Consider the following 17922-nt stretch of genomic DNA (forward strand, 5'->3'; position numbering starts at 1 on the left):
AGCCGCCTCAGACATCGTTTTAGAGAATTTGGTAGTATGTCCAACCGGCGTCACAACCGTAGACCACGTGTAACCATGCCAGCCCAGGACCTCCACATCCGGCTTTTTCGCCTGCAGGATCTTCTGAGATAAGCCAACTGGACAGCTGATGAAATTGAGGAGTATTTATTTCTGTAATAAAGCACTTTGTGCGAAATAAGTTATTCTGATTGGCTGCGCCACTGCATAGTCTGTGAAATCCATAGATTAGGACCTAATGAATTTATTTAAATTGACCTATTTCCTTATGAACTGTAACTCAGAAATAGTTGAAATTATTGCGTGTGTGGATATCTATCATCTATATCTCTCTCATTACAAAAGTATGTGAACACCTGCTTGTATAACATCTCATTCCAAAATCATGGGCATTAATATGGAGTTGGTCCCCCCCTTTGCTGCTATAACAGCCTCGACTCTTAAACCCCCTCTACGCTCCGTTCTATTGATGAACAACATACAATCACTGGAGAACAAACTGAACAAGCTCCGTTCAAGACTATCCTATCAACGAGACCTGGAGAACTGTAATATTCTACATTTCTAGGAGTCGTGGCCAAACAAGGACATGGATTTTTTTTATGTACCGGCAGGATCGAACGGCAGCCTCGTCGGGTAAGCTCAAGGGGGTGGTGTCTTTGTTAACAGCTGGTGCACAATCCCTAATATTAAGACAGGCGAGCAGAACCTCAAGACTAACTTAGAATAAGCTGTAGACTATATTATTTACAAAGAGTTTCCATCTAGATTTTTTGTAGCTTTACCACCACAAACCGATGCTCTAAGACCACACTCAATGAGCTGTATAACAGAGGAGGTTGATGATCTAAGACCACAATCAATGAGCTGTATAGGAGAGGAGGTTGGTGGCTCTAAGACCATACTCAATGAGCTGTATAACAGAGGAGGTTGATGATCTAAGACCACAATCAATGAGCTGTATAGGAGAGGAGGTTGGTGGCTCTAAGACCACACTCAATGAGCTGTATAGCAGAGGAGGTTGATGATCTAAGACCACAATCAATGAGCTGTATAGCAGAGGAGGTTGGTGGCTCTAAGACCACACTCAATGAGCTGTATAGCAGAGGAGGTTGATGATCTTAGACCACAATTAATGAGCTGTATAGCAGAGGAGGTTGGTGGCACTAAGACCACACTCAATGAGCTGTATAGCAGAGGAGGTTGGTGGCACTAAGACCACACTCAATGAGCTGTATAGCAGAGGAGGTTGGTGGTACTAAGACCACACTCAATGAGCTGTATGGCAGAGCAGGTTGGTGGCTCTAAGACCACACTCAATGAGCTGTATAGCAGAGGAGGTTGGTGGCACCTTAATTGGGGAGGACAGACTCGTGGTAATAGCTGGAGCGGAATCAATGGAATGGTATCAAATACATTAATCACATGGTTTCCATGTGTTTGAAGCCATTCCATTAGCACCTTCCAGGCTTTATTATGAGCCGTCCTGCCCTCAGAAGCCTCCATTGCTGTACAGGGCCATAAGCAAACAAGAAAATGATCATCGAGAGCCGGTGCTTCTAGTGACCGGGGATTTTAATGCAGAAAAAATGAAATTGGTCTTACCTCAATTCTACCAGCATGTCACCTGTACAATTAGAGGTGACAAAACTGTAGATCACCTTAACACCACACAAAAACACATACAAAGCTCTCCCTCGCCCTCCATTTGACCATATCCTCCTGATTCCTGCTTACAAGCAAAAACTCAAAACAGGAAGTACCAGCGATGCGCTCAATACAGAAGTGGTCCAATGAAGGGGATGCTAAGCTACAGGACTGTTTCACTAGCACAGATTGGAATATGTTCCTGGGATTCATCCGATGGCATTGAGGAGTTTACCACATCAGTCACCGGCTTCATTAATAAGTGCATCAATGATGTCTAACCAGAATACATGGATTACAGGCAACCTCAGCACTGAGTTTAAGGCTAGAGCTACCGCTTTCAAGGAGCGGGAAACTAATCCGGACGCTTATAAGAAATCCTGCTAAGACATCTGACGAGCCATCAAACAGGCAAGGTGTCAATACAGGACTAAGATCGAATCCTACTACGCTGGTTCTACCACTCGTCCGATTTGGCAGGGCTTGCAAACTATCACGGATTACAAAGGGAAACCCAGTCGTGAGCCTACCAGACAAGCTAAATGTCTTCTATGCTCGCTTCGAGACAAACAGCACAACCATGGATGAGAACCAGCTGTTCTGGACGACTGTGTGATCACGCTCTCCGTAGCCAATGTGTGCAAGACCTTTAAACAGGTTAACATTCAGACTTCTACTCGGAGCATGAGCCAACCAGCTGACAAGCGTCTTCACTGACATTTTCAACCTCTCCCTGACCCAGTCTGTAATACCTACGTTTCAAGTAGACCACCCTAATCCCTGTGCCCAATAACACCAAGGTTACCTGTCTAAATGACTATTTCCCCTTAGCATCTGTTGCCATTAAATGCTTTGGAAGGCTGGTCATGGCTCACATCTACACTACACAATTATCCCAGACACCCTGGACGCACTCCATTTCGCATACCGCCCTAATTTATTTTTACACATCTACCAATAGGTACTCACTTATGTTATCATGAAGTGCTTTGGGAGACTAGTCAAGGATCATATCACCTCTACCTTACCTGACACCCTAGACCCACTATAATTTGCATACCGCCCCAATAGATCCACAGATGATGCAATCTCTATTGCCTTACACACTGTCCTCTCCCACCTGGACAAGAGGAACACCTATATGAGAATGCTGTTCATTGACTACAGCTCAGTGTTCAACACCATAGTAACCTCCAAGCTATGGACCTTGGGACTGATCACCTCCCTTTACAACTGGATCCTGGGCTTCTTGACAGGCCGCCCCCAGGTGGTGAGAGCAGGCAACAACATAGCCGCCACACTGACTCTCAACACAGGGGACCCCTCCTGCACTCCCTGTTCACCCACGACTGCGTGGCCGCGCACAATTTCCTTACCCATCATTAAGTTTGCTGACGAGACGACGTTGGTAGGCCTGATCATCGACGACAATGAGACAGCCTATAGAGAGAAGGTCAGAGACCTGGCAGATTGAGACCAGCTGATCGTGGACCACAGAAAACATCAACATGGCTGTACACTCCTAGGAAAAAATGGTTTCAAACGGGTTATTTGGCTGTCCCCATAGGAGCACCATTTTGGGTCCCATGTAGCACCCTCTGTTGAAAGGGTTCTACATGGAACCCAAAGGTTCTACCTGGAACCAAAAGGGTTCTTCAAAGGGTTATCCTATGGGGACAGCTGAAGAACCCTGCAGCTGCACCATTTGAGAGCATTTGACTGGCTGCATCACTGCTTGGAATGGAAACTGCTCGGCATCTGACTGCAAGGCACTACAGAGTGTAGTGAGGCCCAGTACATAACTGGGGTTGTGCTCCCTGCCATCCAGGACCTAGATACCAGATGGTGTCAGAAGGTCCTAAAAATTGAGACTACAGCCACCCAAGTCATAAACTGTTCTGTCTGCTACTGCATGGCAAGTGGTACCGATGCACCAAGTCTGGAACCAACAGGACCCTGAACAGCTTCTACTCCCAAGTCATAAGAGTGATAAATAGTTAGTCCGGGTTGCTATTTGGTTAACTATTTCACTATCTGCATTGACCCTTTTTGCACAAATCTTTTTGGCTCATCACATACGCTGCTGCTACTGTTTTATCTATCCTGTTGCCTAGTCACTTTATTCCTCGACCTCGTACCCCTGCACATGTTATCGTTACTCAATGTTGGAAAGGGCCCGTAAGTAACCGTTTCACTGTTAGTCTACACCTGTTCTTTTACGAAGCATGTGACAAATATAATTGCATTTGGTTAGAGTAGTTACTAAATTGCTTTTAAAACCTTCCCTTATCATTTTTCACTCACTTTCGCATCAAATGCAATTTGGTTTCTTCTTCATAATGAAATGATGTTGCACATGCCACCAATGTACCTATTTACAAAAAAACACAATCTCAATTGAATCTGCCAAGGTGACAGCTCTCTTAGCAACACAATGGTGATGCGTGGGTCAGCTGTTTGTTCACCCGCACCCGCCTGTAATTGCTAATAACCCATCGGCAACCGCCCGACTATGTAATGAAGTGAGAATCTGAGGCCCGCACCCGACCCTAACCTGCAAATATAGAAAATACACTGTACGGTCAGATGGTGGAACCATTTTTTGACAGGTCTTTATAGATGGGACTAAGTTTCTTCTTATTTCTGACGGTTTGTTTGTCAACTTGACTAGAATTAGATACATGCAGCTTTTCTTCTGTCATTACTTGTTGCTCTAGAAGACTAAATAAACCCTTGCTCACCAGAATGTCATACATCGATAGAATGAATGCTTCATCTAGTTGACGTCGGTAAAGTTTTTCTCTTTCATCTCTGCTTCTCTGTAGTCGTTTAGGAACCAGGGAGAAAATTAAATAACTCAACAAAAATAAATGGGAAAAAATGTTCAGGTAAAATTTCCAATTTGACTGGTTTTAAGAAAATTATGAGCTGTTAAAATGACCCAACATGTTTTTGATAAGACTTCAGTTCGGCTTGGATCAATATTTTGTGTGATTTTAAAAAATACTATCAGCTTTCAAGACGCTGAAAGAAAGAAAGAATATTTCTCCACTCCTGTTCCCGAGTCAATTTACATTTGGTCTATAATTTTACTGCAAGACATGCTTAGATCTGCAGGAGTTAATATTATATTAAGCTATTGTAGAGGTTATAGACCTACAGTCAGTGTCCAGACTTCAGTTGGGCTGCTATTCCATTGAACCCATCTGAACAGTACAGTTCCCATGATGTCCCCGTCTTGTGACTGTCGAATTTGTATAGCGCCTCACAATCATTACACATAACATAGCTGGCACCGCCATCGTCCTCTTTTACCACTTAAATCTTTCCCAAAAATTAAAATTCATCTCTCCATATTACAGCTTTTCTCTAATACTTTTTCTGCCAACGTTCCCAAAAGCATTTGGCAATTGGTGTGTATTTGGCATGCAACAGTTAGGCCCTAAAGCTTGGGCTTAGGCTACGCACTAACAGCAGATACAAATAATGAAAGAAAAACCTAAATGTAGCCTACAGATATGAATTCAACAAGAATTATACATTTTATGGATTTTTAAATCAATGCTTTCTCTTTATTCAACCCGCCCACCACCCACCCACCCTTCATCCACACGATATTGCATTACCCTAAACCTACCCTAAATCACTACAACACGTCATTGAACATCCAGAGATTACCAAAGGTGTGAAATGCCACTCCGGGTTTCCCACCCTTGTTCAGAGAACTTGATCCCAATAACGGAAAGAGTCGGGAATGTCCGAAGGGAAACCATTGAGCACAGGCTGAGGGGCGCTGTCCATCACCGAAACCGGCTGAAATTATTCTGCAATAAGTACTTTGATTCATGTGGTAAAAAAGTTGAAACTGAAAAGGTTGTGGTAGCTATTAGATGTTATTTAATCACAGACAGCAATTACTCAGGTGTCTGAAAATGTCAGTAGCCCTGCAATCAATTGAAAATGTGCGGCGTTTCTTTATCAAATATCTGACAACCAGTCGCATTCCTGTCCCTTTCTTTATTATAGGTTGCGTAAACCATAATCAAAACTATGAATGTGCCAATGCCAGTGTAGGCATACACCAGCCTATTCTAGACAAGATTAATATACAAGTGCATCCCCACAGCAAACTGAGACCAAGACGCACACTATGCTGGTATACAGTTGAAATAATGACAGCCATTAAAACATTAATCTGGCTTCTTAATTAGATGAATGTCTGAAATTGCGTAACGATTGGTTTGATTGATTAAAGGCATGTAATTCGGCAAAGAAAGGGTGTTGGCTTAGAGGCAGGCAAATAAAAATGGCCGTGATAAGTTCCCACCCAATTATTCGACCAGATATCCTACATGTGTGTAGGCTATTTAAGAACAATTGAATATCTTCATCAACTATATCGCTTGGGGTTACCTCACAGAATCAACTAATTTGGCATTGACACCAACCAAACGTTCAAACCAGCAAATATAGCCCACAAAAGGTGTCCAGTTTTAAGGCTGTATTCTATACCCCGGTTACATATAGTACCTATTACACGCGTATTTCTCTACACTTGATAAAGCAGCCCGCACACCGCGAGATCAAATAATGAGGGCCAGGGGGCATAAATGTGCGATTAAACATGCCACAAATATGAATTGAGAGAGGGATTCTCGAAACTGGTCAGTGCACGGTTTATTGTAGACAGACAAGCTCTCAGTGAAAGCCAAAGTGCATTAGCTGTAGGCAAAACAGGTTCCGATTTCAGCACCATTTTTGTGAACAGCTCATCGATATGTTCCCGTAACCGCAACGCTGTTGGTTTAAGCCAATAAATTACACCGCCAGTAAAGGTAATAATTACTTTAAAATATGGCGGACCAAATAAGCTTCTGTAGCCTATACTCTTCAATCACAAGCTATAGCCACTGTGTGTGTGTAGCCTCATGCGAAGCCTATCCATCACACACATTCAATGCAAAGAATTGCTAGACCGTGGCACTTACTTCATCTGTTTCACGATGGTACTTTTTCCTGACTCCCCAGCCCCTGGAGGGATGAAAAGAGACAAGGGGCTGTAAAGTACATACATGCTGTAGTTTTCATTTATATTCCTATTCATAGTCAGATTAGCGTCTGGCTATGGAACCAGAAAGCGGGTGTGTGATTTTGACACTTCAGATTATGGACAAGAAGCCGAGGGCCACCCCTCCTCCTGAAGCATCTTACCAAGCAGGAGTAGTTTTACGTCTTTCGCGGCAGTGACTCCATCTTCTTTTAGGTTTTTCTCGATAGCCTTGCTCCTGTCCAAAGCCGCTCTCTCCTCGGCGCTCAGTGTACATCCCATGACTACACAACCTCTGATCTTCTTGATATCCAAAGTAACGGTTGGCGAGGACCAAAATATACCAGCAATTACTTTCCCTCTTTCTTCCTTATCCCTCTCTAGGCTGGCTGACTCGCTCTCGTTCCACTCTCTCGCGCTCTGTCGGCGACTAGTTAAAGCATTTAAAAAAATCCCAAACGATAACGTTTGACACTTGTTTGAAAAAAGCACTGGTCTTCGTATATTGCCCTCACACGGTCTATTTCTTTCGGTGTTGTTGTGCTTGGTCCGCGGGCTGGGAAACTCTACTGGGCGGCGGCGACGGATGCGAGCGCTCGCATCGTTTAGCTTGCTCAATGTAGAGGGGAGCGCGCTTGGCTCCGCACTCAGACAATCTTGCTGACGTCAGGACCAATCAGCGCAGGAGACATGCTCGAGCCACGGTCCTGGTGGCAGAGTACCGTTTTGCACTGCCTATTTGACGGCTCAAGTCCTTTTTATTTTATTTATTCTTCAGGGGTTAACTTTTCGGACAGGGATTTCTGTAACAGAGCAGGTAGCTTTCCAGTTGTGTCAGATTTCCTCTGATATGCAAAGGAAGCAAAACAGATTGTCTGTCGGGGTTAGGTGTGATCTTATTAAATCATAATTGGCTTGTAATTAACTTATTATGCAAATAGCACACAGTTCATCTAATTATGGGTCGGCAGGTAGCCTAACGGTTCAGAGTATGTGGCCAGTAGCCAAAAAGTCACTGGTTCGAATCCCCTAGGCAAAAAGTCAATGTGCCCTTGCACAAGGCACTTAACTCTAATTGCTCATGTTAGTAGCCCTGGATAAGAGCTAGCATCTGTTAAATGAGTACATGTAAATGGCTGGAGTACATCATTAGCATCTGATGAAACCCATATTTAGTTTTGAAACACCAGCAGGTATTTTTCATAGATTTTGAATTCATTCATGATTTATTTGTTGTGACAATTAAGTTATTTTACAAGACCATTGAATGTAGGTCAAATGAAATGTATTATTCAATACAATAGATTTAAATTCATTATTCAGCAGTGCACATGAGGCCAGTTACCTGGCTGTGCCGTGTGCCATAACCAGCCTCTGAACACATACATTTGATTTGGTGACTTGTAACTTGCTATTTGGACAGTCAGTATTCCAAAACGGATTTGAAAAACAAAACTGATTTAAACATTGAGGCCTGCAGTGTGAACAAGGCTTAAGAGCTTTGGGCACCTGGATTGTACAATATTTGCCCATTTATTCTTAAAATTCTTCAAGCTCAGTCAAGTTGATAATTTTCAAGCCTGCCATAGATTTTCACGCCGATTTAAGTCAAAACTGTAAATAGGCACTCCGGAACGTTCAATGTAATCTTGGTAAGCAACTGCAGTGAATATTTGGCCTTGTATTTAAGGTAATTGTCCTGCTGAAAGGTGAATTTGTCTCCTAGTGTTTGTTGGAAAGCAGACTGAACCAAGTTTTCCTCTAGTTTGTCACCTGTGCTTAGCTATATTCCATGTATTTTATCCTTAAAAAAACTCCCTAATCCCTGCCGATGACAAGCATACCCATAACATGATGCAGCCACCACTATGCTTGAAAATACAGTGCCTTCAGAAAGTATTCAGACCCCTTCACTTTTTCCACATTTTGTTGCGTTACAGCCTTATTGTAAAATTGATTAAATACAAATATCCTCAGCAATCTACACACAATACCCCACAATGACAAAGCTAACAAAAACAGTTTTTTAGAAACTTTAGCAAATGTATTACAATTTTTAAAAAGATACCTTATTTACATACGTATTCAGACCCTTTGCTATGAGACCTGAAATTGAGCTCAGGAGCATCCTGTTTCCATTGATCATCCTTGAGATGTTTCTACAACTTGATTGGAGTCCACCTGTGGTAAATTCAATTGATTGGACATGATTTGGAAAGGCACACAACCCTATAAGGACCCAAAGTTGAATGTGCATGTCAGAGAAAAAGTCAAGCCATAAGGTCAAAGGAATTGTCCGTAGAGCTCAGAGACAGGATTGTGTCGAAAAATGTCTGCATCATTGAAGTTACCCAAGAACACAGTGGCCTCCGTCATTCTTAAATGGAAGAAGTTTAGAACCACCAAGACTCTTCCTAGAGCTGGCCGCCCAGCCAAACTGAGCAACCGGGGGAGAAGGGCCTTGGTCAGGAAGCTGACCAAGAACCCGATGGTCACTCTGACAGAGCTCCAGAGTTCCTCTGTGGAGATGGGAGAACCTTCCAGATGGACAATCTGCAGCACTCCACCAATCAGGCCTTTATTGTAAAGTAGCCAGACAGAAGCCACTCCTCAATAAAAGGGACATGACAGCCCGCTTGGAGTTTGTCAAAAGGCACAAAATGACTCTCAAACCATGAGAACAAGATTCTCTGGTCTGATGAAACCAAGATTGAACTCTTTGGCCTGAATGCCAAGCGTTACTTCTGTAGGAAACCTGGTACCATCCCTACGGTGAAGCATGGTGATGGCAGAATCATGTTGTGGGGATGCTTTTCAGCGGCAGGGACTGGGAGACTGGTCAGGATGAGGTAAAGATGAACGGAGCAAGGTACAGAGAGATCCTGTGGAAACCTGCTCCAGAGCTCTCAGCACCTCTGACTGGGGCGAAGGTTCACCTTCCAACCGGACTTTGACCCAAAGCACACAGCCAAGGAAATGCAGGAGTGGCTTCGAGACAAGTCTCTGAATGGCCTTGAGTGGCCCAGCCAGAGCCCGGAATTGAACCCGATCAAATATCTCTGGAGAGACATGAACATAGCTGTGCAGCAACGCTCCCCATCCAACCTGACAGAGCTTAAGAGGATCTGCAGAGAAGAATGAGTGAAACTCCGCAAATACAGGTGTGCCAACCTTGTAGCGTCATACCTAAGAAGACTCGAGGCTGTAGTCGCTGCCAAAGGTGCTGCAACAAAGTACTGAGTAAAGGGTCTGAATACTTATGTAAATGTGACATTTCCGTATTTTTCAATGTATAATAATTTTGTTATGAGTGTAGTCATTTAAAAATCATGTTAAACACTATTATCCATACAACATATTATGTGACTTGTTAAGCACATTTTTACTCTCCTGAACTTATTTAGGCTTGCCAATACAAAAGTGTTGAATACTTATTGACTCAAGACATTTCAGTTTTTCATTTTTAATTAATTTGTAACAATTCTAAAAACATAATTCCACCTTGACAGTATGGGGTATTGTGTGTAGACTAGTGACACAATATAGATTGAATCCATTTTAAATTCATGCTGTAACACGAAATATGGAAAAAGTCAAGGGGTGTGAATCATTTCTGAAGGCAATGTATTACAATTATGATAGTTATCATATGGTGAGTTTAGCATAGATTTCTGGTCAATGTTCTCCATTGTGACAGTGAGTGTTCCTTTCAGAATAGAATAGAGAGAATTGAAACAACACATAAGTGTCTGTGTGATGATTGAACTTGGTAGTGGATATCTGCCCACACACCATTACATAGTAGTCAGCCAGGGCTTGTCTTCTGTCAGCCTATGCAGATTACAATGCATTCAATCATATCGGTGCAGCCCCTAAATACACACGCAGAAACAGTCACACAAGGATTCTTAATCATAAACATTTCAGGTTCTCTTTTATGCTCTCACTCTCTTTCTGAAACAGAGGGACATAATATATGCAATGATTTTCCTCATCTTTCTTTTCCCTTTCCTATTACTTTCTATTTAACTTTTATTTAACCCTTATTATACCAGGTAAGTTTACTGAGAACACAATCTCATTTACAGCAATGATCTGGGGAATAGTTACAGGGGGGAGGAGGGGAGATGAATGTGCCAATTAGAAGCTGGGGATGATTCGATGGCCATGATGGTACGAGGGCCAGGTAGGGAATTTAGGCAGGACACCGGGGTTAACACCCCTACTCTTACGATCAGTAAGACACCCATTTTTTGGACACCCATTTAACATCCTGTCCAAAAGACTGCACCCTACACAGGGTAATGTCCCCAATCTTGTCATTTAATTGAATACTATATATTGTGGGAATCTCACCTGCTACATCATGGTGATCTCAACAATAGTCTGACCTGGGACTTGCTCTTGAGTCCTGTAAAGAACAAATTAGCAGGTGACAGGTCCATGCGAGAGGAAAGAAAGCTGATTTAATGACGAAGAGGTATTTTCTCATGCACTATTAGTCCCCATGAAACACCTCAATATTTCTATAGAACACCATTTCATCTTTGTGTGGATATTGGAGATATGCTGCTGACAGCGTCTTCCTAAAATCAATTAATAGATGCTATCAAGATTACTCTCTGAAAGTGTAAAGCTCCTTTTCATTCTCTCTAAGTGATCTGGGCCAACTTACTGCCTGTGGATAGAAATTGTATGTGATTTATCAATATGAAAATACATAATGTACAAAATAATCAGTATCCTTTTGATTTATTGCCCACACATTATCACTTATTTAACAACACTGTGAGGCTGATATAAACAACAGGCAAGAGAGCAAAGGAATAACAGTTGAAGGAAGGAGACAGGAGTATTATGCTCTCTGCATTACATTAGCCAGAAGTGCAATCTAATCTCCTACTCAGGAATCAATTGTGTGAGAGGGTAGGCTGCCACATGATAGCTGGAATAGACCATTTTAGTGATGATGAGTTGAAGAGGTATGATTACAAAAAAATCATCTTGACTGTGAGTGAATAACTATAACTATCTTCATCTATGCTCATACAGAACAATTGGTTCTTATGAAAAATCCCCTAATTTAAGTATCAAGCTTAGGGGAAAAATCCCCAAATCTAAGTAACAAGCTTTGATAATATATTTGATCCTGTTGCACAATGAATACATCTGATATGATGCAAGGTTTCCAGGAACCATGCAAGAGGCAGCCACGGGCAGACAAAAGGTAGCTAAACAACACTTGATGAAACCGATTCAGTTCGTTAGATGAAAATTATCCTTTATTCTGATATAATATGTCTTTTTCCATAAGTAATCAAATATCAATGCTATATTTGATTTTTTATTGGTGGAAAGATTATTATTATTGTGTGTGTGTGTGTGTGTGTGTGTGTGTGTGTGTGTGTGTGTGTGTGTGTGTGTGTGTGTGTGTGTGTGTGTGTGTGTGTGTGTGTGTGTGTGTGTGTGTGTGTGAGTGTGTGTGAGTGAGTGTGTGTGTGTGTGTGCGTTGGTGTGCAACCGATGTGAAATGGCTAGCTAGTTAGCAGAGGTGCGCGCTAATAGCGTTTCAATCGGTGACGTCACTCGCTCTGAGACCTGAAGTAGTTGTTCCCCTTGCCCTGCCTCACCTTTGATGGGTAACGATGCTTCGAGGGAGGCTGTTGTCGATGTGTGTAGAGGGTCCCTGGTTTGAGCCCAGGTAGGGGCGAGGAGATGGACAGAAGCAATACTGTTGTGTGTGCGTGTGGCATGGAAGGATATTAGTTAACAGTCAGAACTTATCAACTTAATGTATCATTGTAACCACACATTCTATCCTTTTGGTAATACAGTGTCCTCAATACAGATTTATTCAAAATAATTCACTCTATGGAGTTCATCACATACTGTTCTGAGCAGCCCAATCCAAAATAATGACACCCTAACAGTTATTAATTTGACCTATTCACTGTGAAAGTGCCAGAGGTCAGACTTGATCACATACTGTATCTCCATCTCTATATTCAAACTGGATGCAAGTGCTAATTTACAACAATTGACTTTTTCAACATCCTGCCTAGACCTTCAATCTTTGGAAATTAAATCAGGCCAGAGGATTGTTACTTTAGCGTCAGTGTCTGAAGGAGCTCTGTAAAAGATCTCTGAGAGCATGAGGAGCAACATTCAGCCTTTGCCAGATGAGCAGCAGTGTCCCTGAGAGTGGGATGGTCATGGAGTGACAATCTCCCTGCGGTAATGTAGCAGGCAATATAATTATCTCCAGACCATTGAGGCTTCTCCCAGAGAAGCGTTTGAATGAAATGTCAGAAAGGTCCAGTCTGAAAATTCATAATTGTTGTCCTTTCCTAAATTCTTCAACCTCATCTGTAAACCTTTATTTTCTCGTCCAACCACATTCCGTAGCCTACAGGTCAATTTAAAGCAGTCTGAGTATACGGCTGGGCTGGCCCCTTTCAGAATTAACATGATAAGTATTTATATAATTTAGTACAGCGATAGATTTTAGCTCTGCAACAGATCTGTCTGAAAAGAGTTAGTGGTAATACAGAAGCCGAGTGCGAAGCAAAGATACTATACAATTTTGGTGGTTTTTAAAGAACTTAATTCACACTCATCTGCAGCATTCTCAAGGGGTCACTGTTGCAGTGCATTTGGAAAATATTCAGACCCCTTGAATTTTTCCACATTTTGTTACGTTACAGCCTTATTCCAAAATGGATTCAATTGTTATTTTCCTTCAATCTACACACACTCCCCTTAGTGACAAAGCAAAAAAAAAATGTATTGCAAAAGTATTAAAAATATAAAACTGAAATCACATTTACATAAGTACTCAGACCCTTCACTCAGTACTGTGTTGAAGCACCTTTGTCAGCAATTATAGCCTTGAGTCTTCTTGGGTATGACACTACAAGCATGGAAAACCTGTATTTGGGGAGTTTATCCCATTTCTCTGCTGATCCTCTCAGCTCTGTCAGGTTGGATTGGGAATGTTGCTACACAGCTATTTTCAGGTCTCTCCAGAGATGTTAGATTTGGTCAAGTTCAAGCTCTGGCTGGGCCACTCAAGGATATTCAGAGACTTGTCCCGAAGCCACTCCTGCGTTGTCTTGGCTGTGTGCTTAGGGTTGTTGTCCTGTTGGAATCGGAACGTTCTCTCCAGTCTGAGGTCCTGAACGCTCTGGAGCGCGTTTTCATCAAGGATCTTTCAGTATTTTGCTCTGTTCATCTTTGCCTTGATCCTGACTAGTCTCCCAGTCCCTGCCGCTGAAAAACATCCCCACAGCATGATACTGCCACCACCATGCTTCACGGTAGGGATGGTACCAGGTTTGATCCAGACGTGATGCTTGGCATTCAGGCCAAAGAGTTCAATCATCAGACCAGGGATTTTGTTTCTCTTGGTCTGAGAGTTCTTTAGCTGACTTTTGGCAAACTCTAAGCGGGCAGCCATGTACCTTTTACTGAGGAGTGGCTTCCGTCTGGCCACTCTACCATAAAGGCCTGATTGGTGGAGTGCTGCAGAGATGGTTGTCCTTGTGGAAGGTTCTCCCATCTCCACAGAGGAAGTCTAGAGCTCTGTCAGAGTGACAATGAGGTTCTTGGTCACATCCCTGACCAAGGCCCTTCTCCCCCGATTGCTCAGTTTGGCTGGGCGGCCAGCTCTATGAAGAGTCTTGGTGGTTCCAAACTTCTTCCATTTAAGAATGATTGAGGCAACTGTGTTCTTGGGGACCTTCAATGCTGCAGAAATGTTTTGGTACTAACCTGTCTCGGAGCTCTACGGACAATTCCTTCGACTTCATCACTTGGTATTTCTCTGACATGCACAGGCAACTGTGGGACCTTATGTAGATAGGTGTGTGCATTTCCAAAAGATGTCCAATCAATTGAATTTACCGCAGGTGGACTCCAATCAAGATGTATAAACATCTCAAGGATGATCAATAGAAACAGGATGCAGGTCAATTTCGACTCTCATAGCAAAGGGTTTGAATACTTACAGTATGTAAATAAGGAATTTCTGTTTTTGTTTTTTTAGACGTTTGCAAACATTTCCAAGGAGCCAAGGAAAACTGAGCAGCTACAGAGAGAATGGAGCTATACAGAAGAGTAACTTCATTACTATATCTATAGGCAGACAGAGAGCGAGAGAGTGGAGCTGTACAGAAGAGTAACTTCATTACTTTATCTAGAGGCAGACAGAGAGCGAGAGAGTGGAGCTGTACAGAAGAGTAACTTCATTACTTTATCTAGAGGCAGACAGAGAGCGAGAGAGTGGAGCTGTACAGAAGAGTAACTTCATTACTATATCTATAGGCAGACAGAGAGCGAGAGAGTGGAGCTGTACAGAAGAGTAACTTCATTACTTTATCTAGAGGCAGACAGAGAGCAAGAGAGTGGAGCTGTACAGAAGAGTAACTTCATTACTTTATCTAGAGGCAGACAGAGAGCGAGAGAATGGAGCTGTACAGAAGAGTAACTTCAGTACTTTATCTAGAGGCAGACAGAGAGCGAGAGAGTGGAGCTGTACAGAAGAGTAACTTCATTACTATATCTATAGGCAGACAGAGAGCGAGAGAGTGGAGCTGTACAGAAGAGTAACTTCATTACTTTATCTAGAGGCAGACAGAGAGCAAGAGAGTGGAGCTGTACAGAAGAGTAACTTCATTACTTTATCTAGAGGCAGACAGAGAGCGAGAGAATGGAGCTGTACAGAAGAGTAACTTCATTACTTTATCTAGAGGCAGACAGAGAGTGAGAGAATGGAGCTGTACAGAAGAGTAACTTCATCACTTTATCTAGAGGCAGACAGAGAGCGAGAGAGGTGTGAATAATCGAGAGACAAACAGAATGACAGTTAGCAAAGTTACTTTTCAGAGCACATAAATAAGTTCAGAGTAAAAATGTGCTTAACAAGTCACATTTGTATTTGTATTTGTATTTATTATGGATCCCCATTAGCTGCTGCCAAGGCAGAAGCTACTCTTCCTGGGGTTTATTATGGATCCCCATTAGCTGCTGCCAAGGCAGAAGCTACTCTTCCTGGGGTTTATTATGGATCCCCATTAGCTGCTGCCAAGGCAGAAGCTACTCTTCCTGGGGTTTATTATGGATCCCCATTAGCTGCTGCCAAGGCAGAAGCTACTCTTCCTGGGGTTTATTATGGATCCCCATTAGCTGCTGCCAAGGCAGAAGCTACTCTTCCTGGGGTTTATTATGGATCCCCATTAGCTGCTGCCAAGGCAGAAGCTACTCTTCCTGGGGTTTATTATGGATCCCCATTAGCTGCTGCCAAGGCAGAAGCTACTCTTCCTGGGGTTTATTATGGATCCCCATTAGCTGCTGCCAAGGCAGAAGCTAATCTTCCTGGGGTTTATTATGGATCCCCATTAGCTGCTGCCAAGGCAGAAGCTACTCTTCCTGGGGTTTATTATGGATCCCCATTAGCTGCTGCCAAGGCAGAAGCTACTCTTCCTGGGGTTTATTATGGATCCCCATTAGCTGCTGCCAAGGCAGAAGCTACTCTTCCTGGGGTTTATTATGGATCCCCATTAGCTGCTGCCAAGGCAGAAGCTACTCTTCCTGGGGTTTATTATGGATCCCCATTAGCTGCTGCCAATGCAGCAGCTACTCTTCCTGGGGTCCAGCAAAATTAAGGCCGTTTATACAATTTTAAAACATTACAATACATTCACATATTTCACAACACACTGTGTGCCCTCAGGCCCCTACTCCACCACTACCTCATATCTACAGTACTAAATCCATGTGTAAGTGTGTGTATAGTGCGTATGGTATCGCGTGTGTGTACAGTATGCATGTGTCTGTGCCTATGTTTGTGTTGCTTCACAGTCCCTGCTGTTCCATAAGGTGTTTTTTTAATCTGCTTTTTAAATCAAATTTTACTGCTTGCATCAGTTACTTGATGTGGAATAGAGTTCCATGTAGTCATGGCTCTATGTAGTACTCTGTGCCTCCCATAGTCTGTTCTGGACTTGGGGTCTGTGAAGAGACCTCTTGTGGCATGTCTTGTGGGGTATGCATGGGTGTCTGAGCTGTGTGCCAGTAGTTTAGACAGACAGCTCGGGGCATTCAACACCTCTCATAAATAAAAGTAGTGATGAAGTCAATCTCTCCTCCACTTTCAGCCAGGAGAGATTGACATGCATATTATTAATATTAGCTCTCTGTGTACATCCAAGGGCCAGCCGTGCTGCCCTGTTCTGAGCCAATTGCAATTTTCCTAAGTCCTTTTTTGTGGCACCTGACCACACGACTGAACAGTAGTCAAGGTGCGACAAAACTAGGGCTTGTAGGACCTGCCTTGTTGATAGTATTGTTAAGAAGGCAGAGCATCACTTTATTAGACTTCTCCCCATCTTAGCTACTATTGCATCAATATGTTTTGACCATGACAGTTTACAATCTAGTGTTACTCCAAGCAGTTTAGTCATCTCAACTTGCTCAATTTCCACATTATTTATTACAAGTTTTAGTTCAGGTTTAGAGTTTAGTGAGTGTTATCTTCCAAATACATTGCTTTTAGTTTTAGAATTATTTAGAGCTATCTTATTCCTTGCCGCCCACTCTGAAACTAACTGCAGCTCTTTGTTGAGTGTTGCGGTCATTTCAGTCGCTGTAGTAGCTGATGTGTATAGTGTTGAGTCATCCGCATACATAGAAACTCTGGCTTTACTCAAAGTCAGAGGCATATTGTTAGTAAAAAATGTAAAAAGCAAGGGGCCTAAACAGCTACCCTGGGGAATTCCTGATTCCAATAAAGAACACCCTCTGTGTTCTGTTAGACAGGTAACTCTTTATCCACATTATAGCAGGGGGTGTAAAGCCATAACACATACGTTTTTCCAGCAGTAGACTATGATCAATAATGTCAAACGCTGCACTGAAGTCTAACAAGACAGCCCCCACAATAATTTTATCAGCAATTTCTCTCAGCCAATCATTAGTCATTTGTGTAATTGCTGTGCTTGTTGAGTGTCCTTCGCTATAAGCATGCTGAAATTCTGTTGTCAATTTATTTACTGTAAAATAGCATTGTATCTGGTCAAACACCATTTTTTCCAGAAGTTTACTAAGGGTTGATAACAGGCTGATTGGTCGCCTATTTAAGCCAGTAAAGGGGGCTTTACTATTCTTGGGTAGCGGAATGACTTTAGCTTCCCTCCAGACCTGAGGGCACATGC

The 17922-nt window shown here is 42.6% G+C and overlaps 1 protein-coding gene across 3 annotated transcripts in view; it reads right to left on the bottom strand.

Annotated features, from left to right (window-relative positions):
* gnao1a (guanine nucleotide binding protein (G protein), alpha activating activity polypeptide O, a) overlaps positions 1-7429 on the bottom strand; it is a 137915-nt gene extending 130486 nt beyond the window's left edge. For 2 of the 3 annotated variants that reach the window (XM_036954495.1, XM_036954484.1), the window contains exons 1-2: positions 6877-7429; positions 6654-6696 (exon numbers count right to left, since the gene is read on the bottom strand). In XM_036954495.1, the coding sequence (XP_036810390.1) occupies positions 6654-6696; positions 6877-6994 (161 nt within the window). In that variant the 5' untranslated portion in view covers positions 6995-7429. The remainder of the gene's footprint in view (positions 1-6653; positions 6697-6876) is intronic. The other variant, XM_036954480.1, reaches the window with a different exon arrangement.
* Positions 7430-17922: the final 10493 nt, after the last annotated feature.

The sequence above is a fragment of the Oncorhynchus mykiss genome, chromosome 2, assembly GCF_013265735.2.
Source record: "Oncorhynchus mykiss isolate Arlee chromosome 2, USDA_OmykA_1.1, whole genome shotgun sequence".
Taxonomy (NCBI): Eukaryota; Metazoa; Chordata; class Actinopteri; order Salmoniformes; family Salmonidae; genus Oncorhynchus; species Oncorhynchus mykiss.